Genomic DNA, 27,336 nt, shown 5'->3' on the forward strand with positions numbered 1-27,336 from the left:
TGACTCTAGGGACCTCATATACTGGAGTCATACAGTGTTTGTCCTTTTGTCACTGGGGTTTTGTCCTTTTTCACTTAGTGTAATGTCCTTGAGGTTCATCCATGTGGTAGCACGTATCAGAATGTCCTTCCTATTTAAGGCTGAATAAGATCATATTAAATGCTTGTATTGCATTTTCTTTATCCATTATCCATGGGCAGACATTTGGATATAATACTCAGAAATGGGATAACTTTGTGTCCTTTTTAAATGTGTGTTCTGTAGGTCAGTTGCATAACTGGAAAAGAAAGTGTTAATTTTGGCTTAAAAATTCAGTATTTGAAAGCAAGAAAAAAATTGCAACTATTTTGAATACTTCTTTTCTAAAACAGAGTAGTGCATTTTGACAACTAATAAAAAAATACTAACCCATATAAAATTATAAAAATGTACTTCATTGATTTTGCAGTAATTGCCAAAGTACATCATTTCAAAATAAAAGCAAATGAGTTGAAAAGAATATTTATTTTTGTGTCATATAGGCTCACTGCGAGTTGTTCTTTGGACTCTGCCCTATTTTTATATAATGAGCATAGTTAACTGTTCTCTTAGGTTATAGCATTTGTATCAATTCTAGCATTTAAAAATTATTCTCAAAGATCATTTAGACAGTAGGGTTGTCATTTTTATACCCTGAGGAAAAAAAAGTGTTATGTAGGAAACTCTTCTTTTGAGATATAGTAATTGTGGAAGTTATGGCATTTTAGAGGTGACTTTGCTTGGGTGATTTGCTTCCTCTGGTGAGTTCTATTACCTGTGCCCCATTTTGCAGATTTAAGACAAGAACTGGCAGTTCGGGAAAGACAACAGGAAGTAACCAGAAAGTCGGCCCCCAGTTCTCCGACTCTTGATTGTGAAAAGATGGACTCTGCTGTCCAGGCGTCACTTTCTTTGCCAGCCACTCCTGTTGGCAAGGGCACAGAGAACAGTTTTCCTTCACCAAAAGGTTTGCAGTGTCTTTTCTTTCTGAACCTGTGGTAGATTATCCAACTGAGGAGGGTTTGCTGGGGAAGCAGGGCAAGGCACGTGTAAGCGATGGTTTCAGTGGAGAAGTTGGGGAAGTCACGCGCTCTGTGAGGCAGAAGAAGTTTCCACGGTTGCTCCCACACGGGGAGCGGGGTGACGGTGGCCACATGTAAAACAGGAGCAGCTCAATCAATTGAGATTTTAAAAAGAAAGGTTTTCAGGCAAAGTCGACCTTTTGATGATGGCAGTAATATACGCTTATGCCAAAAAATCGAGAAAGAAAAGAGAGGGGCCCATTCTTCAGTCCTACCCCTGAAAGCCAACTACTCTTGACACCAAATTTCCCTGCCATATGTGCTTGTTTGTTTTTGCACACGCCTACTTGTTTCACGTTTGGGGATCATTTTTATATATGGTTTATTTCTCTTGCCACTGAACCGATTGTAAAGGACTAGAAGCCTTCCTACACAGACTGTATAGAGACTCGTTGAGCTGCCATTCAGTCTCATGTAAGACTGGCTCAGGTGGACACGGCTGTTCTTTTACATGCTTACATGCATACATGTTCTTTTACATGGCTGCCGTTTTCAGAGGTGACGTTTGGAGTAACCAATGACTAATACATGGAGAATGTTCCTTTTTCCATCAGCAGAGGTTTTTTTTTTTTTTTTTTTTTTTAATCCAGATAAGCAGAGAAAACACTTAGCAGCCACTATACACAGAACCTTACAATGGAACCCCAAAGCTCTTAATTCAGATTTATTTTGTTTTTGAGCTTATTGCTATTTCAGCATTTCCTATTCCTCCATACTTTTTTTCTTCCCAAAATAAGTTCTTTCTTCCCCTCTTTTTTAAGTAAAGGATTTTATCTTCCAGCGTGATAGAAGGATTTTTCTCTGGGCAGTTAGTGAAGTAAGTGCTCTGTGTCTGTGCCGACCATTCCAGTAGCCACTAGCCACATGTGACTGTTCACATTTCTATTAATGTTAGTTAAAATTTAAAATTCAGTTTCTCAGTTGTATTAGCTGCATTTCAGGTGCCCAGAAGCCCTTGAATGGATAACTACTCATCCCACTTTCATCTAGCTATTAGCGTGAAAATACTGTAGAGTCAGAGGTGGTGTTATTTGTACTCATGCTGAGTGTGCTGCTGAGGATGAGAGCAGGCAGGGTAGAGATGACAGCAGCCATCAGAAACTCACTGTCCACTTTTCAGAAGGGCTACTTGGGCATTTGAGGATCTCAGAATTGCTAACATTTGAGAATTAACAAAGATTTGCTTTTAGGTACTAACTAGAATTCTGCAGGTCAGTTCTGAAAATTTGTTAGTTGAGTACTAATCTTCTGAATAGTCTGGAACTTCAGTCAAGGTTAATACCCAGGGAGGTGCCCATCCTCTAATAGCTGATTAGAGTTTTAACTCAGGGACTTGGCTGCGGTGAGCCGGGCGAGGTCAGTGGGACACAGAGCTTGCTTGCTCTGGCAGAGGGTTAAGACATGTCAACTCCAAGGCAGGAAATTTGTCCAAGTAGACAGATTTTTAGACTGGAACTGATGGCATGAACTTTCACTAACCTAAAAGCTGCTGTGCGCTGGATCACAGCAGTTGAATGACAAATCAGTCAGGACAGACCTAATGAGAAGCAGGAGGTTAGAGGAATCAGTGCAAATTGGAAAGGCTGAGCCCGATGAAGTGGTCTGTCTTTAATTGCATTTCATCGATAACAATGACTGTTTCCAAAAAGCATTTAAGACAACTTACCATAAAAGCACAGGTTTCATAATTTGTGGAGAACAGGGAGAACTGAGATCTGGAAATCCTTGCTGGGAAAAGTACAGCAGTTTATTTATATCCTGTCAAGTGCCTGTTCTGTGCCACGCACTTTTCTAGGTGGTGGGGGTCGACTGGTGAATAATAAGGTGAAGTCCCTATCTTCAGTGAGATTATCTCCTGGAGGCTGAGGACAGAACAGCAGCAGCAACAAAGCATTTACATACTGAAGAGCACTCTGTAGAAAATGGATGAAAGAATAACAGCTAACATTTATTGAGTATTAACTATGTGCTAGGTATTTAAAAAGCATAGTAACTGAAACTTCATGATGACTTTATAAGTGCTGTCATTAGCCCTCTTCTACATATGGGCAACTTACTAAAGCTCACACAGTTACTGAATGGCAGAGATGGACTTGTCTCTTGCAGTGTAGCCCAAGAGCTATTAACCATCGTGTATATGACTTCAAAAATAAATTGAAGAAATGTGCATGACTGAAAACCTTTGCCGAGAGGCGTGCAAGAAGATGGGAATGTCACCCTGAATGGCTCCGATTCTGAATGGGAAGCCTCTTACAGTAGCCATTGTATCCAAATCAGTCAGCTGTTTAAATTCCTAATGACATCAACACAGGGTTTAAGTTGGCAGGTTGATTTTAAAGTTACTCTGAAGAATAACTGTGCCAAGAAAGTTCGAAATAAGGTGAAGACAAGAGGCTTTCCCCTTCAAGGTACCACAGTATGTTTTAACTTTGTAATAATGAAAGCAGCATGTTTCTGGTGAAATAGATTAATAATTCAGTGGAACTAAAATATATAGGGAATTCAGTATATGTAAAGTGCCATTTCAGATGAGTCTTCACAACATGGTATTAGGATGATTGGCTATCCATTTGGATGAAAAAAAAATTTAGATATTTGATGAATTAAGTAATCTAAATGTAAAAAAAAAAAAAAATTAGGAAAACAAGGTGAGGAAGCCAAAACTTACCTCACCAAAACAGAAAGTTTGAAAGATAAATGTCACATTGAGAAATACAAGATCTGGGGAATCCCTGGGTGGCTCAGCAGTTTAGTGCCTACCTTTGGCCCAGGGCTTGGTCCTGGAGTCCCCAGGATCAAGTCCCACATCAGGCTCCCCGCATGGAGCCTGCTTCTCCCTCTGCCTGTGTCTCTGCCTCTCTCTCTGTCTCTCGTGAATAAATAAATAAAATCTTAAAAAAAAAAAACAAGATCTATGAGAGAAAGGGTGAATATATATAGCATTTAGTGCCCTTGCCCAATTGATTAAAGGAAAGACAACCCGGTAGACAAAGTGCAGAGGATAAACATGATTTCTAGAATAAGATATTAAAATAATTAGTTAAGGAAACAAAAGAGAAAATAAAATGACTATCAAATTGACCCCCCCAAAAAAAAGGTAACGTCTAATATTACTGAGGGCACAACCATAGAGATTGCTGACATTGGCACAACCTTTTCAGAGAGTGTTTTGGCAGTATCTATTAAGGTGAAGAAAATGAGCATATCCTCTGATCCAGCAGTTCTATTTTTAGGAATCTCTTCTCTGGAAATACTTGTCTAGATGTTTTAAGGATATGTGTTCTTTTAGCATTATTCATGATGTAAAATCAGCTGAAGGAGACCGTTCAGCATACTTAGGGTGTCTCCACTTTAAACCTTACACCCATAGTTTGGCATACTATATTGATTTGTCATTGAACATATGCTGCACAGTGACACCCAACAACAAAAGGGACCTGCAAGTGTAATCAATCACCTTTTCTTTCTCTCTAGCTATACCAAATGGTTTTGGTGCCAGTCCACTAACTCCTTCTGCTAGGATATCAGCGCTAAACATCGTGGGAGATCTCTTACGGAAAGTAGGGGTAAGCATTCCATTATTTAGCCCTCAGTACTGAAGCTGTCAAGGTGTGGAGTTCTTAATTTGAAGTGCGGGAAGAAAGAAGGGTTCCTTCCTGTGGTGAAGGCTGTAAATCGGCAGAGAGGCGGGAGCATCCAGTGACCACTGAGGCTGCTCCCGGTAAACAGCGCCTGGGCTTGGGCTTGCTGGTGCCTCTGCAAAAGGCCCTGTGCGCTGCCCTTGAGATCCCCCTTGGGCACTCTTCGGTTTCCCCATGACTGTTTCTCCATCACGACTCCTCTGTCTTTTCCTAAGATTACTGCTCTCTGGCCTGTTGTGTGTTCTGGACCATTCCTGTATCCTGTGCTTGCCGCAGTCTGCCCTCCCTGGGGCCGCCCTGGAGCTTTCTCCTTGTAGGACTTCAGCACTGGCTCCCGGAAAGGACTTGGGGCTCTCAGTTACTTATGTCCGTCTTCTTGCTCCTTGGCCACTTTAGCTTCTGTGCTGTCTCCTTGGCTCTAATCTTGGATTCCAGAACAGTTGGGCTTTGGAAATATTAAACTTGTTTTTCTGCTTATTCAGTTTTTTGCTTTGTAGAATACCTACTCTTTGACTTCATCAACAGTTGGACTCTGGGTTTTTTAGCTATCTCTTACTTTTGTTCCTTCCTGCTCATCAGTGATCCCACAGATGGCTTCCTTTGTCACTGCTGACTCATGGTCTTTTTGGCCATGGAAGAGACCTACAGTCTGGATCAGTCCAGCAGTTGGAGCTCTCCTTCCCTGAATCTGGAGTGCAGGAAACAATTACATAACTGTGGACTCACGCCACTGTGAAGTTAGCATCTCCTGCGTGGGTTCCCTTTCCTGTTTCCCTGGGCAACTTTTACCTCTCCCTTCAGTAATTTACCCCTGAAACTGCCCGCGATCCACCGCCCCTTCACTTGTTTGTGAGAGACATCTGCTGAAAAAAGCAGAAATTGCATTATACTTTACATAATGAAGAAATGGGAGGCTGAGGTACAAGGCCCTGTGCTTGCCTTTTCTGACTTACAGAATTATTTTCTGATCATTAGATTAATTCTGAATCTGCAGTTCAACGTTGCTATAAAAAGCAACACACACAAATTATTTCACACAGTGTATAGAGTAATTTTCCCTCATAACATAACCATTTTTTAATGCTATTTGTTGTAAGAGATGTGACAGTTGGCTCCATAACTCAAAATGATGTGTTTATTTTTTGGTGTCTTGACTTACCAACTTTAAGCAAAAAGATGAAGAATTTAACTCCCACGCTCCCACTTTTAAATTTTCTGTTCTTTTGATAATTTAAAATCTTTGGCATGCTCAAACCTCTGTTTCTGAATTTATTAGATTGCATCTTATCTCCCTGTTGTATGTTTGTGTCTTTCTCTCTCTCCTGTCTTGAACCCTGCATTGGTTGGTTCTGAAAATTGAAAATTAGCAGCTTCTACAATGTTCTGCCCATGTATGGATTGTAGACTGCAAAATCAGGTGGAGCTGGGTTCTTGGGTCGTTTTATCTGTAACATCTCAACAGATGTTTCATGTATTACGTTTTTTATCATTTACTCAAAATCATACCAAGGGTTTTATATTTGTATCAGAGCTGCCTCATGTACACTTTCCTTTTCCACATCTTCTCACTTACCTTCTTTTTCTTGTGGGTAGAAGAAACCTATCCTTTCTTGGCTCCATCTCACGTCTGCAGCTTCTTTCTCTCCCTCTGCTGAGCACTCTGAGGGGCTTGCAGGGCTGGCACGCTGCCTCATTTCTCTTCCTGAGTTACTTCTGTCTGTTCCTGGGCTTCATGTCTGCAGCTTTCTCTGTCCCTTGTTTGTTTTGCTGATTAAGTTATGTAATTTATTCAGAAATGGTGCATGAAAGGTGATCTTGGGAGTCCTCCCTCGGTTTGTCCTTTGGGCTGACCTTCCGCCTCCAGGATATCATTGGGACTTCTGGTCTGTGGTTATCAGCCAGCCCCTGCTTGCTCTTCGAAGTGCTTCCCTTTCTACTTCTTTGCCTCCTTTGTCCCGTGACTTGAGCTTGGAGGCTCCATCCCCACCCCTGCATCCTCTAACACTGAGAATTCTAGGCCATTTGATTCCCACTTGTTTGTTCTCCTCTCTGACTTCTTTTATTACGCTCCTATTATTGCCTCTGTTTATAGCCATTCTTCCTCTTTATCTCAGTGGTTAAAGGATCCTGTTCCTGCCTGTGGCTAATTTTGTCCCTCTGTGCCTTGGATCCCATCCCTTCCAGCCTTCTCGTTGATGTCTCCTGTATTTTCAGCCTTTTACTGTATTTTGGTATTTATATACATAATCTGTATGGATTACACATTATATATGATACACATACTTCATATGTAATATTTGTGTATTACATATCATACAATTTTTTAATCTTAAAAAACAAAAGTAAAAACAGCTATTCTTTTACCCTGTATCTGTCTTTAGCTGTCACCCTCTTTCTCTCTTCCCTCATAGCCAAGCTTTTCGAAAGCATGTCTTCATTTATAGTTAGCATGTCTGACTGTACCTGCTCCCCAGACATCCTGGTCTGGACTCAGTTCCCTGCTCACTCCACCAGAACTGCTCATTGATGATCTCAGCACTACCAAGCCCGGTGGATGCTGTTCTGCCCTACTTTTACTTAGAACATTCAATACCGACTTTTTTTTTTTTCCCAATGTTTTTTTCTCCTTTGCTGCTCTTTTGCTGTGTCAGGTCTGCTTCCTGCCCATTCCTCTCTGCCATCTCATTGGGTCTTTATCTGCCCACCCTTTCAGGTTGATTTTATTCAGAGTTCTGTCCTTGAATTCCTGATCTTATCATTCATAGCCCTGACTTTGTTACCTGGTATGAAATCTAAGTCTGCGTTTCTTTCTTTCCTTTTTTTTTTTTAAAGATTTTATTTATTTATTCATGAAAGACATGAGAGAGAGAGAGAGAGAGAGAGAGAGGTAGAGAGAGAGGTAGAGGTAGAGACATAGGCCGAGGGAGAAGTAGGCTCCATGCAGGGAACCCGACATGGGACTTGATCCCAGGTCTCCAGGATCATGTCCTGAGCTGAAGGCGGCGCTAAACCACTGAGCCACCTGGGCTGCCCTAAGTCTGCATTTCTTGACCACTCTTTCCCCCAGTGCTGGACCTGGTGCTTCCCTTTATACGTCTGTCTTACCGATGCCTCAGACACAGCTTGTACCTGCTAGATGATCATGCTCAGCAGGTATTTGAATGAATACAAGAAATTAGTGTCTCTCTAACAATCCCAACTTAGAAAGGACCATGGGTGTAGGTCAAGAGCCCTGGGATCTGTCTACTCGTGTCACATTTTTCTAAGTTGTAAGGTCAAGATTATATCTGTATTCATCAGTAATACTGAGAGGAATTAGTACGTTATTCTGAGCTCATGAGATCGGAGTCAGCAATAAACATTCCCTCTTTTCTATCAGAGGTGATTGATTGTGGCTTGAATGGCTACCATTATCAACACAGAGAGAGTAATTTTAGTCTTGAAATAGAAATGGTTTGAAATGCAGATTTTTATGTACAGCTACTGTTTTGACAACCATATCATTCCTCCTTCTTTCTGTAGGCTTTAGAATCCAAATTAGCAGCTTGCAGGAATTTTGCAAAGGACCAAGCATCACGAAAATCCTATATTTCAGGGAATGTGAACTGTGGGGTGATGAATAGCAATGGCACAAAGTTCTCTCGATCAGGACATACGTCTTTCTTTGACAAAGGGTAAGTATTGGACATTTTAAACGATAATTTATTTTTGAGTAGTAAAGTTGCACATTATTAAGTGAGCTTATTGGACTCTGAAAAGGTCAATTCAATTTGATAAACCTACCTGAAGTAGGTATCATTCAAGTCTTAGGAGACATAAATCTGTTGTTGTCTTCTGGTCCCCATGGAGTTGTTGCCCTGAGAACTCTGACACTTCTGTCTTGGGAAGCAGACTCTTGCAGGGCAGCAGTGTTAGGCTCTGGGAGTTAAAGACAACCGTGTTAGTAGTTCTTGTTCCCAGGGCCCTTAAAGGGTCTTGGCCAATGATTGGTAATGGTAGAAGAGAACACTGTGATTGTGTATGTGCATGCTTTGCAAGAAATGTTTTGTCGGAATATTTTAGAAAAGTATGAAAGCACTGGATCAAATACATCTTAGAGGATGCAAGTTTTGTATGATTCGAAGATTTTTTTTGGAGGTGGTGGTGGGGGGATTGACAAAAAGTGGCATAAGATTGAAGCATCCTTAATGCAAAAACATTTCAGTTGGTACGGAGGTGTATAAGTGAAGAGTAAATGTTTTCTGTTTTCACACCATTTTTGCATCTATATGCTTGTTTTTAGGCCTGTAAAATCATATTTTTATGCATTTGCTCTGCACTTTTAAAAATTTATGGGATTATACCTTAAATATGGCTCTGCAACACCCCCATCATGACTTATAGTGCCAGTATCTTTCCTTATCAGTGCATTTTGATCTATCTCAAGTTTAAAAAAAACTGAAACCAAAATTGCATGGTTATACTTTGATTGAATGTGCCTTCATTTGACTAACAACCAGCCAGAACCTGCAGTCTGGGTGTGTTGACCAGATTCCCAATGGTAGCTGTTATTGGAACAGTAAAGAGGCCCTATGGTCCCTTGCTCCTGTCTGTGTTTTGAGCTGGGGCGCTTGTTTGTTTATTCTTGTTCTATGAAAAAGTATAAATACAAGTCTAGAGATGTTCGCAGTTTCTTAAAGGAGCTTGTCCTTTCTGCTTTCCTTGATCATTGTGGCACATTGATGGAGGACTTGACTTGGCACACCATCTGCTCTGAAAAGCTCCTTTTTGGTCACCCTTGTGGAGTGGAGCATCCCGATCCTCTCTTTTCCTTAAGGGATGTCTACCATAAGGGGTACATACTTCATTAAGGAGCACCTTCTAAAATAGCAATACATAAATCAGAACTTCACTCTAACCATTGGGGTTTCTTAGGGGGAGTAAGTAGAAAGTTAATTTTCCTCAGGTTTAGGAGTTTCAGGCAACCTTGAGGACTCATTTTTATACTATAATGGTAAGTGGAATACATATTTCACATTAAAGTTGCCATTTCTCTGAATAATGCAGGAAACGTTTAGAGGTAGTCTTCATGAGCATTGAGAACAGTACCTAATTATTTTGTCTGACTTGTAATTTTTCCAAAGTGTAATTAACCTCCAGTAGAGCAGTTATGAGTCCTTATTTGGAATCCCGTTTCTTGCCTCGGATGCCCTATGACATAAGAACAGAGAGAAACCAGAAACACATAGGTTGGGGCGATGCCTCTGTACACAGGGAGTACTCAGAACAGTCTCAGTGAGGGAGGGATAACTCAGTTCAGGCTCACTGCTCCTCCATGTGGGCCCTGGTGCATGACCCTGGCTCAGAGACGGACCGGGTCTCAGGTAGATGCGGAGGATTCAGAGTAAGCTGGAACTGGGAGCTTTGGGCTCTATCACAGAGCCCCCCAGCCCCTGAGGAACATCCTAGATGCATGTGGAGGGTTTATCTTCTGAACTGAACCTGGAGATGTGCTTCCCAAGAGAAACAGAGATGATACCTAGTTTTGCTTTAAATAGTATACATTTTTAACTGTACTGTTTGTTAAGAATTAAATAGGCTTTTGTGGGCCAGCCTCTTCTCAAGTGTTTAGTTTATATGCTAAATGGATTGTCCATCCCCACTCATGTATTAACCTACTTCTTGAATCATGTGTGTCTAGTTGCCATATTCCTGAAGCTAACTCTCATGGTTTGACTGTGTTTATACTTCTTGCTGCTTTGCTTTGATTCTGGCTTCCTTCTAGCCTGCCTGGCTTTAAACCTGTTGACTAGATAGTAAAAATCAGGATGGTATGTACCAGCTGGGACAGGAAGGGTAGGGGTATGTCCCAGTCCTCAGCTCCATTGTTGAGTCTGGCAGTTAAAAGAAGAAATGCCATTTCTTACAGAAGTGTGTAGAAGCGTGTAGTTTTGAGTTTTTATCATGAGAGAAAACTCATTCTTGCCCTGCCTTTCACTCCCAAAGAGTGTGTCTGTAGCACTCCCAGAGACCTGTGGGGAGAGTTCATCAGGGGAGGTACGTGTGCATGCTTGTGGACATGCATGTGTCCACTCCGCCATGCCCCTCCCTCAAAGTCCTGTGATGCCGTGAGGCTTGACCACGTGAAGCCAGATGATACACCTCCTCATTAGATATCAACACATGTGGTTTGAAAATAATCTAAGTTTTGGTGGTTTGAGGGCTTCCTAGAAATGGTTTTATCTAGTCTGTGATCTCTTCTGCCAGTTTTTAGAATGTGGCTCGCTGGACCTCCTTCCCGGCATTGCTCTGTGTCCTCCAGCCACTGACAGCCCTTCGTGTCACTTCTCTAAACCTCATGTGTAGTACGGTTACTTGACTTCTCTCAAAAACATTTTTTCATCATCATTTTCATTCAGCAAGTATCACTTACCCTGATTCTGTAAGCCAGTGTGATTTTGTTTGGGCTGTGTGTACATGGGCATAGACTGATTGTAGGGCATGCTGTGAAAATAGTGCTTATATTACTGTTTAATGTCTTTTCCTTTTTTTTATTAGGCAAGAAAAAGTCATATTTCCCACGTTGTTCATGGGTAACTGAATTTGTTTGCTGTGCTCTTTTTCCTTCTTTCTCAATGATGGTGTGTGGTGTAAGACGCATTAACAAACTGGTTTTACTAACTGCATGGGGCTGACTCTGCTTTAACCAACTTACAGCCCGTGAGTGAGTTTTCAAGCTCCTGTCTGACCTGACTGTACACCATTATTACCAGTTCAGCTGTGCAAAACGGAAGGAATTCATGGTGTAGGGGTCCTGGGGTGGTTGTGACTAGCAGACCTGGTGGTGCTCCTGACACGGGGTCGGAGCTGAAGTGATGCTGCGAGGAGTCTGGGCATGAGGGTCAGGTGCCACTGTCGGGCCCCGGGATCACATTTGACTTGACTCCAGGGGAGAGCAGGGTTCTTCCTGTTGCCCAGTCTTCTGTTTTCTCAGAGCAGGCGCACCAGTGGGTCATGGAGCCTTGCTGCCTGGGAACTCTCCTCTGCTCGCTCCTGTACAGAGATGATAGATGGTGACGTGTCTACCTTTTCAGGAACATACATTTCAGTCTACGGAGCTGCTGGAGCTTGCCTGAGCCTCCACTCTCCCGTCTCGCTAGGGTGGCGGATCAGGAGTGTGTCTGCTGGTACTCCCACGTCCGCTCTGGCCTTCTTTCATCCTGTCCTTGCTGCGTTCTCGGGTACACCTGCCCTTGCTGCTAGGATGGGTTTGGCCTGGTGCTCTCTCTGTCACGTTAGATGTGTTCTCCTGCTGACTGGCTCTGTCTGACTCCTCACTTCTGTTGCTGTTTTACAGCTGCCCCTGTAAACAGAGCACTGTTGCTGTTTTACAGCTGCCCCTGTAAATAGAGCACTATCCTGTTCTTAGCTAGATTATCTATTTTTCAGACTCTCGAGCTAGATTGAGCTAGATTTTGGTGGTATGACCATGACATTTCATAGCTTCTGGAACCTTTTTTGTATAGCTGATTCCCAGATCTGCTTCTCCATCCTTGCGTGCTCACTCTCCATTCAGTCCTGTGTTGTCCACTGGGACATTCCCCTGCGGCTCTTTTGCTGCTTCCCGAAACCCAGTGTGGTGAGTATAGAGGCTTTGGTCCTCTTGGAACCCCTCCCCCATTGCACAGCTTTGCAGTTGGAGGAAGGGACCTCACCAGACTGCTGCTCCCACCCGTAGGGTCAACCTTCTTCTTCTGGCCGTTTACTTCCCATTCCTCAACTCAGGGGATGGGTGCTAGGTGCATGACCCTGGCAGGTGGTTATTCTGTGCTCCATTGGACATTCACATCAAGAATTCTCACTTCTGTCCACAGAAGGGAAATTGCCTTTCGAGTGTCCTGTTCTCCTTTTGTTTGCTTGTGTGCTCTGCTGCTTTTTCCCCATTAGAGTGGAGCTGTGTCGGGAGCAGGAGAGTTCTTGTTTGCTGAGGCCTCTCAGGTGTCTGCTGGCAAGGAGGAGCCGGGGAAAGGAGAATGTGGCCCCGGCATCCACTGACGCGTTCAGGGGGTGACCTCGGGCTGGACCTCTGCTTGCTTTGGTTTCTTTAGCGGTAGAACAATAGGGATGAACTTGATATTTTTTAAGGTCCATCTAGCTTGAAAATGTGGGAATGCCAGCCCTAGAACTACTGCATGTGGGGCTGTTCTTGTGGGGCTTTTTGCATGCCCCTGTGGAGCAGGTGCTAGGTTCTTCTTGGTGCCCGGTGGGGCTTGTCCTGCCGGCTGCCATGCTCTCAGGAGCCGGCAATATGATGTTCCCGTGTTTAAATCTGAGGCTGTGTGTGAGGCCTGCCTTGTTCCCACTGAGGTTCTTGGACCAGCCAGACAAGTGGCAGGTGGGGCTTATCCTGTGAAGGCTGCAGGGGCATGTGGGGTATGGCCCCCAGCCCAAGAAGGGGTGCATCACTGAGGGAGACAGGTGTGCAGCAGGGAGAGGTTATGGGCCTTGGAGCCCCTCCTGTTGCTTTTGGCCTGGGTGAGGGGGTGACTTGCCTTCCAATCAACATCTACATTCTTTGTTCAAAGTAGTCAGGGGTCATCTGTCTCTCTGCATGTCTGTTCCTCTGAGATTGCACTTCCTTCTGCAGTCTGTGAAGCAGTTATCTTTGCAGGAAATGTGTCTGCCCCCCCACCCCGCCTTTTTTTTTTTTTTTTTTTTTAAGAGAACCTCTCTCCTGAGCCTGTATTCAGGTCCCTAGACTCCTCCCGGGGAGCAGGTGGGAGGACAGCGATGGCTTGTGTGGTGCAGTGCAGCCCTACAGTTGGCTGCACCTCCCAAATTGGTAGTGGGGCAAATCTTCCCGGGAAGGGTTTTTGTGTGAAAGGGCTGAAGTGGCTTCCTGAGAGAGGTTCTAGACCTGCACTCAGTCCCTCGCTGCTTCCCTGGGTGGCGTAGGTGGAGGATGGGGTGGGGCCAAGGGCGGGGGGCAGGGCACTCACCCCTCTATTTGGCGTTGTTTGCCAGACAATTTAACATAGTTATTTTTCTCCTCTTTATTAAGATATTCATGTACATTGTAGATTTGGAAAACAATAAAGTGGGAAATAGTAAACAAAATTTACCCACTCCCCAGATGGAAGAAAAGTAACTGTTGTTAAATTTTCTGTCTGTAACATGATTTTCTGTACATATATGTGTGTCCGTGTAGCCCCCTACATTTGTAGATTTAGCTACAGAGGAGTGATGTCCATATAAGAGGTTGTAGTTTAGAATCTAGAATGTATACCATTTAATTTTTTTCTTTCACATCATTGAACCATATAGTTTGGTGACCTGCTGCTTTTTTTGACCTAGCATTGATTGCATTCTGAGTATTTTCCAATGCTGTTAAAGAACTCGAATTTGTTTTTAATGGCTGCGTAATACTCCTCATTAATTGTATCATTTATCTAGCTAGTTCCCTACTGGCAGACATTTAGACCAGCTCTGGAGGGCAAAGTCAGGGCTGTGTGGCAGTGGCTGGCAGGATGAAGTCATCGAGAAGGGAGCACGTGATCATGTTGCTCTTGGACCTCAGATTTCTCAGGTCTCTGTCCAAATGATGCTTTCCAGGCAGCCACTCTACCATGGGCCAGGAAGAGGAGTAGTTACAGAGAGCAAATGCGTTTCTTGTTGTGAGTCGAGTGATATTAAATGACCGTTTCTCTCTCTCTCTCTCTCTTTTTTCTCTCTTCCCTTCCCCTCTCTGGTCCGGTCACCCCCACAGGGCAGTAAACGGCTTTGACCCAGCGCCTCCTCCTCCTGGTCTGGGCTCCTCACGGCCGTCGTCAGCACCGGGTATGCTGCCTCTCAGTGTGTGAGTGCCCGGCCTCCAGGTGGGGGCTCCTGCCCTCCTCCAACAGCCCAGGATGCCCACGCCTCACCCCTCGGTGCCTGGGCCCAGCCTAGGCCCCTGCGTCTGCCTCCCCATGGCCGGCAGAGGGCAGGCTGCATGCAGTGGCGGCTGCCGGGCCCTGTCCAGCCCCAGGACTCTGCGCGATATCAATGCTGGCTCTTTTCTCTTCTCGCCGTGGTGCCGTTGGTTTCACATGATTGCACTTTTGTGGGTCACAAGGTGATACGTACGTGTATTCCTTGGTCACTGGATGCAGAAGTACCCATTCATCACACCTGCCTCATAGCTCCCACCCTGCTGTACTGATAGGATTTAGTTGTGTTTAAGACATTGCAGATCTTCTAGAAGTTCTCCCCCAGATCAGGTCAACATGTGCCCTCTTCCCGAGCTCCCACCCAGGCATCTCCAGTGCTCACGATCATGTGTCCCCAGCTCCACTCTTCCCAGTTTGGCCTGTTGCTGGCACAGGGTCAGGAAGGTCACTGAATTAGGGAACGTTTTCTGCACCTTCTGATTTTACTTTAGCAGTTATCATTCCATAGACTTGCCTCCCAGAGCAGCGAGATGCCCATCTGGACCCCAGGTAGCAGGAGCCGCTGAGGCCAGGGCACACACGGCGCTGGGCCTCCTCCTCCACGTGCCTCCACATGGGGTGCAGGGGCCACCTCCTCGCCAGCTTTCTGGTCCTTCAGTTAAGTGACATCTTTCAGAGCGTTTTGTTTTGCCTTCGGAGGGCCTGTCCAGTTGTGTTAGGAAGGGTCAAGTGGCCTGAGTCAGGGGCTGGCAGGCGCCGGCTCCTGGGAGGCAGACCGGCCATACGTGGTTGTTTTTGTGTGTCCTTCGATTACTCTCATGCTGCATTTACTGTTTACATTTGTTTTATTGTACATAGGTTTGTAAACATTATTGCCTAAGATATTTGTATATAACTTGGGCTTTGTAGCTTTTATTTATTCAGAATTCATATGGCATGTTCATGACTGATGGTGTCCTACTCTGGGCAGCTGTATAGGATCATCATGTGGTTAAAAGAGAAAAAAAGAAAATACTTCCCCTCAAAAAAATCTTTTAATGTGGAAACAATAAATTTCACAGAAAACAAAGGATGGAGGGTTGCTTTATTGGGTTTCTGCCAGCCCGAGTAAGAAGACTCGGGAGTTCCAAAGCCGGGTTCAAACCTGCTGCTTCTGCTCTGACACAGGCATGTGGATGGACAGCAGCCACAGACTGAGGCAAAGAAAAGTCCAGCGGCTTCTCGAGGTGTCTGGTGCTCCTAGCCAGCATTCTCATGCTGACCCCTGGTGCTGGTTTCTGCTCGCAGCTGTGATTTCCAAGAGTGCCCTGAGAATGGCCCAGCCTTGCGTGACAGTTTGGGAGGAGGGACTGGGACGTTGAGGGAGGCTGTGTGCTAGGTTGTCGATTCAGGAGCCAGTTGGCCTGCTGCACTGCCTTTCATGACACGTGTCCGTGTTCTGGGAGTGGGAGTTACCTGGGTCTGGGCTCCTCTCCTCTTTCCTAAAAATGGAGGCCCGGTGAGGAGGCATCCTTGTCGGTCATTTTCCTGTGACCTAGAGCATCTCTGAAACCTGCTCCTACGACTGTTCCAGATGAGACCTAAGGTGAATATGGTAGCTCTTTTTCAGTTTTAAGGGAGAGCACTAACCTTGAGTGACTATTAACATCGTGGATTTCCTTAATAGGATATAGTTCTGAGAACAGAACACAGCTTTTTAGTGCTGGTGTCTGTGGACTGAGTGGGGTTTGTGCCATGTGAGCTTAGGATTTAGAGTCCCGAGTCATCCTGTGGTGCTTCTGTCTGCCGGGGCCCACAGGAGTTATGTTAGGGTTTCCTGTCAGCTCGAAGTCTTCCCCGAGGGAAATGAGGGGATCAAATTTGCTGTCCCCATCCTGCCCGGGTCATGATTGTGGGTAGGAGGCCTGGGCAGTCATGGGTTCCCTGGCAGGTGCTTGGACTGCAGTCCCTTGAGAGAGGTCTGAATGAACTCAGAGCCCCACTGCTTCCTGTAAGTGGACGATGGAGTTAAGAAACACTTTCATTTCAAAAAATAATGATTGCTTTATCCAAGGGAAAAAAATCAAATTCCACTGTCACCTAGAATTTAGGGGAATAGGTACACTTTGGTGTCACCAAATTATCCTCTAGGTCTGTGGTCCGTGTAACAATGTGACACGCTATGAAAACTCTTCTTTTTTCTCCTTTTGGGAAACTTGCCCACGGTAGTAAGAGCAAATAAAATAATCTCGATAGCAAATAACATCAATGTCTCATGGCTGGGGAATGGTCAGGATGACTTATCCACAGGGCCATTGTGTGCAGATATGCCAATATATGGGAATGGAAGTGGCTATTGGGAAATAGTGGACACAGATGAATGGCTTTATTTTCAGAGATTTTATTTATTTATGAGAGACAGAGAGAGCGGGGCAGAAACACAGGCAGAGGGAGAAGGAGGCTCCCTGTGGGGAGCCCGATGTGGGACTCGATCTCAGGATCCCAGAATCACGCCCTGAGCCAAGGGCAGATGCTCCACCACTGAGCCACCTAGGCATCCTGATGAATGGCTTTATTAAAAAAAAAGAAAAGAAAAAAAGAAAAAAAGATGCAAATGTTTTGTGAGTCCTCTAAATTTTTCTGTAAAGTTGCCCAGATTCGGGATCCCTGGGTGGCGCAGCGGTTTGGTGCCTGCCTTTGGCCCAGGGCGCGATCCTGGGGACCCGGGATTGAATCCCATATCGGGCTCCCAGTGCATGGAGCCTGCTTCTCCCTCTGCCTGTGTCTCTGCCTCTCTCTCTCTCTCTCTCTCTCTCTGTGACTATCATAAATAAATAAAAATTAAAAAAAAAAGTTGCCTAGATTCATTTTTTTTTTCCAAATTCACTTTTTAAAATGGAAGTAATGAAATTGGTTTTCCTGGATTGTCCAAATTGGCCTGAAGACCTGGGGTGAGAAGCTTGGAGATTTCAGCCAGTAGCACAGGGCAGGGGCTCTCTGACCTGCTGGGTGACCAGCTATCACCCTTGAGGATGTTTTTTTTTTTTTTTTTAAAATTTTTATTTATTTATGATAGTCACACAGAGAGAGAGAGAGGCAGAGACACAGGCAGAGGGAGAAGCAGGCTCCATGCACCGGGAGCCCGATGTGGGATTCGATCCTGGGTCTCCAGGATCGCGCCCTGGGCCAAAGGCAGGCGCCAAACCGCTGCGCTACCCAGGGATCCCACCCTTGAGGATGTTAAAAATACGGGTCCTCCCAGGCTCTGCCCCTGTACCGGCCTAGTGAGGGGCAAATTTGCTACAATCCCAGACCCAGCACTTAGGAGGCACACCTTTATTTGGTGAACCATTAAGGAAAATGTGCCAGTCAGAACCATGGAAACTCTCGTTTATAAACTTTTTATATTTACCGAAAGAGCTTTACTTAGGCTTTAGACAGATTTTCATATCGCACTTCATAATTAAAAAGTAAAATGTAAGAAAAAAAAAAAGTAAAATGTAAGAGATATTCCTAAAACTTTGCATTGTGATTTGGTGCTCTGAACGGTTTTGGCCAGGTTGTCTCTGTTTTCCCAAACTGTTCTCTGTGCTGTGGTGAGTGCTTGGGGACGCAGCACTTCTGGAAAGCGTATTCTGCTGTCGGCTCCAGAAATTTCCTCCCAAGCTTCTGATAATCAGTCTGCAAGAACTGATGGGCTCTCTTGACCTTACCAGGAGGAGCCCGGCCATGGCAACCATGGCACAGTGGCCCCCCACTGATGGCCATTGTGGGAGGCCTGAGATTTCACATATGTGAGAACACGGGCATCTTAGAACCTATGCGGTGTGGTGCTTGGAGGGACGGAGTGCTGTTTCCATCAGACCTGCTGTGTCATAGTCTGTGCCACATGACATCACTAAATGAGCTCTGGTGACATCCAGGCAGCAGGGGCAGAGCCATTAGGCTCCTTTGGAAAAAAATAGATCTCGCTGGCATTAACTAATCAAACGTGAATTCTAGTTGTAGTAAAGGTGGAAGGACGTGTTCACACTCTTTTGCATAATTACAGCTACTGTGGTCTTTGGCATCATCGTGTCCATATATCCTTACTGAGTGTTTCATACTCGATTTCCAACAAGGAGATGTGTCCCATGATTTGCCAGGTTCCCAAAGGCCAGCTGGCTGCACCAGGAAATGGGAGTGCCCCGCCTGGTCCTTGCAGCCGGCACAGGGCACAGTACCCCAGCACATTTGGGAAGGCTCCTGGTGTAGACGCTGCCCTCACAGAGTGACGAGGAAGCCTGTGTGGATAGGAGCTCCCCTCGAGTCTCAGCTGTGGGCTCTCTGTCTTGCCTGGAACCCGGGGAGAGAAGTCAGCCTCTCCACTTTCTTAAAGGTTCCATCCTGTGGCCTGTTGCAGCATGGCTTTTGTCAGGTTCCACCCGGACAGGACACGGTGTTTCCTGGAATGTGACAGATGTGAGTGCTTTAATTCCCTGGTCTTGACACGGACCCATGTCCTGGCAACACTGGCTTCAGGAAGCAGGGCCACAGGTCAGATCCAGAGCCATAGGGAGGGCCGGCCGGGAGGTGGCTTGGCTGTCTGGTTCATACTTCATCTAAGGTGGAGTTTCCAGGGATGGGGCAGATTGGTGACGGTAAGGGACTGTGACAGGGCTCTGGTCTGATGTCTGGGCTCCAAAAGTATACCTTCTGGCCAGCCTGGCTAGGAATGGGTGTGTTTTCCTCAGTAAAGCAAATGAAGATGATCCCTGGAACATCTGCTGTGATGTGGTGGGGACAGACAGGGCATTTCGTGTGGGCAGCAGAGTGAACACCCCTGCAGAGCCTCAACGCATCTCCGCTCCATCTCAACAAGCACAGGGCCTGAAGTCTTCCTGACGACGCGGTGCACTGCCGCTGGGTGGCAACCCGCTGGCTTCTCTGAGTCTCCCAACACACTGGGAGCCCAGCTCCCATAAACCCTCTTCCTGGGGCTCTCAGTGCCCAACAAAGGCTTTATGAACTGCCTTTCCCTGGACCACGAAGCAGTGGTTTTTCACGTGAAGTGAGGTTCCTTCTGGTTAGCATCTCTGTAGAAACAGGAACTGGGGCAAGTCCATGCAGATCATGTTTCTCCTGACTAGGCTGGCCCAGGACAGCTAAGCTGGCGGCAGACAGTGCTGGCGTTAGCACCCCCAAAACCAGCCAAACAGGGAGGAACTCTTACTTTCTGAGGGAAGCCAGACACACCTGGGTAAGACCCTAGATACAAGGGTGAGGACACGCGAGAGGGCATCCTGCACTTTTGCCTGTGTTTTTCACATCCCCACCATGGCCAAGCAGCATGGCCAAGCAATACCAGCCTGGCCTGAGAACATCATGGAATATTGAAAACAACAAAAATCCGCATTCTCTGTGGGATCGTACGTTGTCCTAGTGTTTCATTCCAGACTATCTGAATTGGCCCACACTGGAGAGGCTGCTCTAGGATCTCCCTGAATCCTCCCCCAAGCATCTTCAGCATGCATCCTGCCCAAGAGCATAGTCTGAAACAAAACACGCTGATCTAGTAATGAGCTGCGCTGGTCCATGACCAGAACCCTCCCGCCGAAGGGTTCATCCTGCAGCCCTAAATGGCTCCCTTGTCCACTAACGGCTGGGTGTCCGGCCCCAGTGGCCCTGTCCTTCCCCCACACATCTGCATGCTGAGGCCACTGCGAGAACAGGACTCGGAGCCAAGACCGCCCAGAGAGCTAGCCTGTGTCTGCCAGATTCTGGGACCACAGCGGCCTCAGCAACCGTGGGCCTGGCCTCTGCATTTTTAAGTCTGTGGGGTGCCCAGCCTCCAATCAGATCACAGAAGAGAAGGTGAGAAGATAGATGCCACCACATTCACGTGATTATTCTTGTTTATTGAGGTCTGTTTATTTTCAACGGGTGCTTTTTCCTCCAAGTAAACAGAGCAGGCGTAAATATCTATAATGAATAAATTTATTGTCTTACAAAAATCATTGTCTAGAAATATGGGAATACAAGAAAAAAGATATTTGCAGTCAGGTGTCTGGTGGTCAACAGCCAGTACAATTCATAAAGGGGGAAAACCAAAGATTCCAAACCCACATGACAAATTCTTCCTAACAGGTGTTAAAGCTTTTAACCCAAAAGGTTTGTTTTTCAAGCACGTTGCAGAGGATCAAGGATTTATAATTAACACTGATTCATTGTCACTGAATGTTTATAATACCACTTCGACTAGAGAGGTACATGATATGAAGCACAGTTGAATTGTTACAGAGGCAAATAATATATTTAACATTGTCTTAGTACTGTAGTGTCTAAGGCACTTTCTGTAATGTCAGTTTGCTTAACTATCAACCAAAAACAGAATGCTAAATGTTCACTGTAACACTGTCCAGAGGGAAGGAGAAATGAAAAAGGATTCACATCCACTGGCATATCAACATTCAGGCAGATGGCATCTGTTCTGGAGGATCCGTAAACCTCCCGGACAAACTTGGAATAAGTGTGGGACACAAAACCAATATTTTTCCATTTTGGGCTCAAAGCAGTGGCTGAATTTGCAAGGTCAGCATGCGAGCCTGGCTGGAGAGGGAGGGCCCCCTACTGGCCCCGGTGAGTGCCCTGTGGCTGCTTGCTCCTGGGGCGAGAGGGCAGCGTGCTGGCCAAGCCAGAGGGCGTGGGGTTGGCGCGACGGCTGCCACCTGCGGCCTCGTGGCCGCTGTCCCTTCAGTGCACAGGCCAGCCCTGGCCGGGGACGCTTCACAGGAAGAGATGCGGGTACAACCACCAACTTGAGGGTGGGAGGGGCGCGGGGGCCCCAAGTGGATGCTGCAAACCCACCCCTCATCTTGCCAAAGCCCCCTTCACAGTTTGCTCACTGAAATAGTGTTGATCGTCATCGGAGGAAGGACAGGGAGATGCAAGTGTGGGTCAGGTTCCACAATGTGCTAAGAGACTCGACGTGGCTGAGGAGTCGGGGCCACATCAACACAGAACGAAGTTACCTGTCTGTAGACAGAGCGCATGCAGAGAGAGCGGCCACCATGGGGCTGCCCCAAGAACCCAGCCACTGGCCACGAGGATCTGGAGTTGGTCTGCAAAGGGGTTCTCTTAACATGGATTATAAAATGGTCTCTCAATGAGTATATGGAAAATAGATGCAAGGAGGAGACTCTGCTGAGTAGGTGTGTGTTCTGTGTGTATATATAGAAAAAGGGGAGCAGTTGTACTTAAATCTGAAGCAGGATACGGTATGTGTGGGCTGGAAAGCCGTAAGACACGGTTGATCTGTCAGGAAGCCCAAAGCTTGCCCAGTTCCTAAATGTTGGAGGCCCCCAGGGCAGGCCGGCGCCAGCCGAGTACCTGCATGTCCCGCTGTGTCGCCTCCCCTGGCTTCCTGGGGCTCTACTCCGACTGCGGCGGCTGTGTCTCGTTGACGTCACTGGTCTTACTCTCCGTGTCATCGTCTGACAGCTCCAGGGAGGCTCCCTCGATGTGTAGCTGGCGCCGGCCCGATCGGCTGGACGAGAAGCTTATGGGGCCACCTCGTCTGGGGGACGGGAAGTGGACACGTGTGGATAAAGTTGGTGATGTGTTCCGCTGTCTAGGGGCCCCCAAACCTGCACCCCTTCCTCAGGACACGACCTGGGGATGGGGGGGTGGGATTCGGGAAGGCCCTGTGCTGCTCCAGTGCTACCTGGCCAGCACACAGCAGACCCCGGGCGGTGTTCAGAGGGCTGGGTGGCTGCATGCAGGGATGGGATGTGATGGGAACAGGCGGGGCTCTAGGGAGGGCAGATAGTCCTCATTTAGATTTTGTGGGCCACGTAAGGTCTGTTGCACATTGTTTTGGCTCTTGTACAGCCCTTTGTGAGTGTAAAAAACCCTTCTTAGCTCACTGTGCAGAAAGCAGGGCACTGACACACTTTGACCAACGGGCCACCATCCGCCGACACCTGTGCTAACCTGTTCTTGGCGGGGGCGATGGGTGGCTTTCACTCCCACCTGTCCTGTCCTCCCCCACTGTGGGAGGAGGGCCAAGGGCACCAGGTGGCACCAGGAGCTGCTGCCCTGCTTTTCCCAGAGGCTGGGACCTCCGCACAGGGATGGGACACCTGACCCGGCTCTCGGGCCTCCTGCCATCCTGGTGGAGTCTACTCTGCACGGCACAGAAAGGGAATGGGCCTGGGCCGCCTCTGTTGGAAATCCTGACCGGATAAACGCACAGCGATCCCGGAGCCAGAGGGAAGAACTACGGGGATCTGAGGAATCCTCTGGGCCAAATGCAAAGTGACAAATGCAGCTGTTTTCACAAAGCTTGGGGCTCTGCGACCTAGCGCCTCTTGTGGGACATCCCCACCCAGACCCCAACCCGGGTCGCTTACCTCAGCCGGTTCTTCAGCGTGCTGACCTCACGGCTCAGGCCCTCGTTGGCCTCCGTGGCATCGTCCAGTTCCCGCTGGAGCTTACGCCGAGATGCGTTGGCACGTGTGGCTTCCTCCTCTGCCTCCTCCAGCTGCCGCTTGAGCTGTTTCATCCTGGCGTTGGCCTTCTCCATCTGGGGGATGAGTCGCACCAGCCGAGTCAGACCAGATGGGAGAATTCGGTGTTGGCATGGCCACATCCCGAGCATGTCCCCGACAAATGTGTATGTGTGTGTGTGTGCGTGTGCACGCACACACACACACATACACACACACACGGCGGGGGTGGGGGGTGGATGGTCTGAGGCCTTCTCATCAGCCTGCCAGTCCCAGCACAGCCAGTGTCTACAAAGCAAACTGCTAAAGGAAATCTAATGTCAAATCCTATTTTCACCCTCGTGTTTTCGGTAGGGAAATACGTACAATTGAGTAGCTTCACATGAGTGACCTAGGGGATTAAGAGCAGGAACCGATTCCTGCAGAATACAAAAGAGCCAGAGAGAGGCACAGTCTCCCACCCCAGGAGGTGGTACAATTGGTTTTGTACCTCCATTAAGCACGGGTGTTTCGGATGTTACGCTTTGATTCAAGTACAAAGACACCCTGGAAGAGCGAATGCGAGAACTCAGCAATGCAGACGCCGGCCAGCGCCTCGCGGGTCGCTCACGTCTGCCCAGAGCTGCCCTCAGTGGCGCTAGGTCCTGGGGGTGGGATAGGGAAAGCCAAGGGCCTCGGCATTCTCCACCCCGGCCACCTTCCCTCCCAGCATCTGCAGGGGCCATGTGTCATCACAGCAGAGTGGGGAGGCCCAGAGGGAGAGCACGGGCCCCCCTAGGCAGCAGGCACTGTGGACCCGGCCATGGCAACCAGTCCCATTAGAGCAGCCCCTTGATGCTCAGACCAGGGTGTGGCTGGGTGCAGACGAGGGAGACCAGGTGGGTCCCGCACACGGGGCCAGTAGCCACCCCTGCCTCCGGCCAGTGCCCAATGAGTGCCGACGATGCCCAGGACTGTTTTCTGGGCACTTAGGAGAGTGAGTGTCACAGGCAGAGGTGTCCTCCCCCATGGGGCACACATGCTCTGGAGAAAACCGCTAACTGTAAGACTGCGTTCAGGCCTCTGGTCCAGGCTCCCCACTGCCTATGTTGGCTGCCCCGGGAGAGCCCTGAGGGCGGCGGCTGTGTCACAATCATCTCTGTGTCCCCTGCACCCCAGAGTGTCTGCTGAGGACAACGAACAGCACGTTTGCTAGAACACAAGTGTTAACGTTTCAAACAGCATCTTCATGTCGCTAGTCAGATGGTGACACTTGGGCTCATTGTGCATGAGTGTCCTTGCTGAGTAAAGCTGCTCTAGGGCGGGAGGCATCGTCATCCTCCTCTTTCCCCTTCCTTACCTGTTCTTTATACTGATCCGCATGTCGACGCTCATCTTCAACCTGCATGAAGATCTCTTTCAGCTTTTTCTCCGTGCGACGGACTAGTTTGTTGGCGGCTGCTCGTTCCCTATTAAAACGACCAACGTGTTAGTTTTGGCAACTCCAGAAATGATGGTGGAATGGGGAAACTATTTTTTTTAGTCTTTTGTCTCTGGAAGAGGACACACGCTGGAATGCCTTCCCAGACCTCTCTGACCACAACAATATAATTTACATGGCCCAGAAACTCTTCCTTTCTGATGTATCATATCCTAATGCAGGTGGGTAGAAAAAGCGCATTCGTTATTCCTTCACACACAGATGTCGATCGTGTTGGTGGCCTTCTGAAGATCACAGCGACCTGCCCCAGGGGCACCTGGGGGGCTCAGTTGGTGAAGCGCCTGGCTCTTGGTTTTGGCTTACATCATGATCTCAGGGTCCCGGGATCAAGCCCTGCATTGGGCTCCCTGCTCAGTGGGGAGTCTGCTTCTTCCTCCCCCTGCTCATCCGCTCGGTCTCCTTCACTCTCTCAAATAAAATCTTTTTTTAAAAAAATAAGCTACCTGCCTATATATTCAAATCTTCTGCAGATAAAAACCATAATCAGTCACTCTCATTACCTAACTTTTTAGCGTGGAAACCCAAACAAACCGATTTGTTAACTGTTTTAGGTTAAAATTCATGGGCTGTCGCAGCTACTAGTGAAACAGAAAAAAAAAAAAAAAACCCCCCAAAAAACCCCCAAAAAAACCCAAAAAACTCACACTCCCTGTTTAGTTAAAGCCAAGCAAGTAAGCATGCTTCCTGAAAGGCCCACGCTGGCCGTGCCGAAGAGAAGGAACTTAGTGCCACAGAAAACAGTCTTTTTTGTTCCTTCTCAAATGTTACCAAGAATGGCCAGCCCCTGCAGTTGGCTGGAAAGGGTAGGTCACAATGACTGTGATGGCAAATAAGCCCCATTCTCTGAGTGCAGTGGGGTCTGCAGAGTGGGAGACTGAGGAAGCGGGGCCCGGGCGGATGCTGGGGGCCCTGCAATCCTGGGCCCCCAGCTGCCCATCGGGAGGGCAAACGTGAAGCTCTGCTCTAACCCAGGGTGGGGTCAGTGGCCTCTAGAGCTGCCTGTGCAGCTCTCCAGATGCTTTACTACAACACAACGGGAAATGCCGAGCAGTCCTTTCCTATGGGAGAAGAAAAGCTGTTTGGTCAAACTGCATTTCCTCTCTGCCAACCAGCTGTAGCATTTTGTGTGATGTCAGCCACTTGGACATTGACTGGGGAGAGCACCTCTGGCACCCTAGGAGGTCAAGGGCACAGTAGAGTTAGCCCGCAGGTGAGCCAGCCGTCCCCGAGGGCTCACAACACCTCAGTCTCCCGTTCTGGGTATGTGTGTCCCTGTCGTGGCTTCCCAGGCTAAGGGAGCCCTTGCAGGGCCGCGGAGTGTGGGTTGTGTCTGACTCACAGGCTCGGCTGGGACCTGGCCTGCAGCAGATGCAGGAAGTTTGGGTTTAAGACAGCAAGACCTTCTTACTTGGCTTCCTGCTCCAGCTGCTCCTCCAGCTGCCCAATCTTGGCTTCCAGGGCAGAGATGGTGGCCTTGAACTTGGACTTGACGGCGCCCTCCAGTTCCTGCAGCTTGGCCTTCAGCTCCTTGTTCTGCCGCTCTAGCTGCTGGCGTGCGTTGTCGCTCTTCTGGGCGGCGCTGCGCTCAGCCGCGAGCTCGGCGTTCAGCGTGTCCACCTGGAGAGGAGAGCCGGGTTTGGTCACTCGGGCCGGCGGGCACCACAGCCCTTCCCAGGCGACAGGCCGCTGCGCGGGCCACCTGCAGCGTGGTCTTGCGGAAGCGGTCGTTGAGCAGCTCCATGTTGCTCTGCTCCTCTTCCAGCTCCTCCTCCAGCTGCGCGATCCGTGCCTCCAGACGCCGCTTCTCATCCAGCAGCGCAGACCTGGCCGGGGCAGGGAGAGAGGGAGATGGCTCAACACCGGGTCTGCCCGGCCTGGGGGTTGGGGTGGGGTGGGGGATGCAGGGGGGCTGCTCCACACCAGCATCATTCTTGATTGTTGACTTTCCCCCCGCTCCCGTCCCCCGGCCCGTCAGCAAGTCCTGGTGATGACACTTCCAAGCTTCCCATGCTAGTGAGGGCCCTGTCACTTCGGGCTGGACCACCTCGGTCCCCTTCCAGCTGGCCTCCCTGCTGCGCTCCATCTGCCCTCTGGAGACAGCGGCCATGGTGACCTTCCACAAGGGCAAAGTGACCCCAGTACGCCCTAGCTTAGATTCCACTGGGTTTCCAGCGCACTGAGATAAAACGTCAGCCCTCATCCAGGCTACACAAGGGATGTTGGTCTTAAGGGATCTGCTTGCCAAACTGAATGACCTGGAAGGTGAAGACTTAACTGGGTTAGTTTCAGGTGTATTTCCTTCCTGCCTAGTGTGGGAATGACTGACCCGCGGGGGTGTGACCTACTGGGTTGTGCTCAAGGCAGTTTGGAAGCCCAGCATCCTCTTTGCCCAGACTTGGAACAGAGGAGCAGACCAACCTGACTTCCAGATGTCTGATTGCCCGGCCTTCCCCGGGGGCAGTGGGCATGCCCCAAGGGGGACAGACCACAGGTGCCCAAGAGGACAGATGGGACTGCTCCAGGTCTCTAGCCCGCCCTGGCCCACTGGCTGCCGGGAGACTCACTTGCCAGAGGCGCTGTTGGCGATCTCGTCAGCCAGCTCATCTCTCTCCTGCTCGGCGTGGCGGCGCGCTCGCTCAGATGAGGCCAGTTCCTAAGGAAGATGAGATGGGATTGAAGCTCTGGTGAAGCATCTACTCCATGGTGAGGTCTGACCTTGCCCTGCTGGCTGCAGCCTCCGTG

At 48.1% G+C, this 27,336-nt stretch overlaps 2 protein-coding genes and 1 long non-coding RNA gene across 17 annotated transcripts in view; 1 reads left to right on the forward strand and 2 right to left on the reverse strand.

Annotated features, from left to right (window-relative positions):
- The window catches only part of NDEL1 (nudE neurodevelopment protein 1 like 1), a 79,284-nt gene that overhangs the window by 31,605 nt on the left and 20,343 nt on the right, over positions 1-27,336 (forward strand). For 4 of the 7 annotated variants that reach the window (XM_035717137.2, XM_035717136.2, XM_035717138.1 and 1 more), the window contains 3 exons: positions 812-985; positions 4,575-4,666; positions 8,264-8,415. In XM_035717137.2, coding sequence (XP_035573030.1) covers positions 812-985; positions 4,575-4,666; positions 8,264-8,415 — 418 coding nt within the window. Of the gene's footprint in view, positions 1-811; positions 986-4,574; positions 4,667-8,263; positions 8,416-11,278; positions 11,314-14,486; positions 15,719-24,795; positions 25,033-27,336 lie in introns of those variants that run through there. The other 3 variants (XM_035717141.2, XM_025428411.3, XM_035717139.2) reach the window with 3 other exon arrangements.
- On the reverse strand, positions 1,661-8,782 carry LOC118354911 (uncharacterized). Its single transcript, XR_004816318.2, has 2 exons — positions 8,525-8,782; positions 1,661-3,013 (listed from the first exon to the last, which is right to left on the reverse strand). It is a non-coding gene; the product is annotated as an uncharacterized LOC118354911 (long non-coding RNA).
- Positions 20,587-27,336, reverse strand: part of MYH10 (myosin heavy chain 10) — a 121,707-nt gene continuing 114,957 nt past the window's right edge. For all 9 annotated transcript variants that reach the window (XM_035717129.2, XM_049110201.1, XM_035717125.2 and 6 more), the window contains 6 exons: positions 27,159-27,247; positions 26,294-26,417; positions 26,003-26,211; positions 24,454-24,562; positions 23,019-23,191; positions 20,587-22,183 (listed from right to left, as the gene is read on the reverse strand). In XM_035717129.2, the coding sequence (XP_035573022.2) occupies positions 22,039-22,183; positions 23,019-23,191; positions 24,454-24,562; positions 26,003-26,211; positions 26,294-26,417; positions 27,159-27,247 (849 nt within the window). In that variant the 3' untranslated portion in view covers positions 20,587-22,038. The remainder of the gene's footprint in view (positions 22,184-23,018; positions 23,192-24,453; positions 24,563-26,002; positions 26,212-26,293; positions 26,418-27,158; positions 27,248-27,336) is intronic.

The sequence above is a fragment of the Canis lupus genome, chromosome 5 (assembly GCF_003254725.2).
Source record: "Canis lupus dingo isolate Sandy chromosome 5, ASM325472v2, whole genome shotgun sequence".
NCBI lineage: Eukaryota > Metazoa > Chordata > Mammalia > Carnivora > Canidae > Canis > Canis lupus.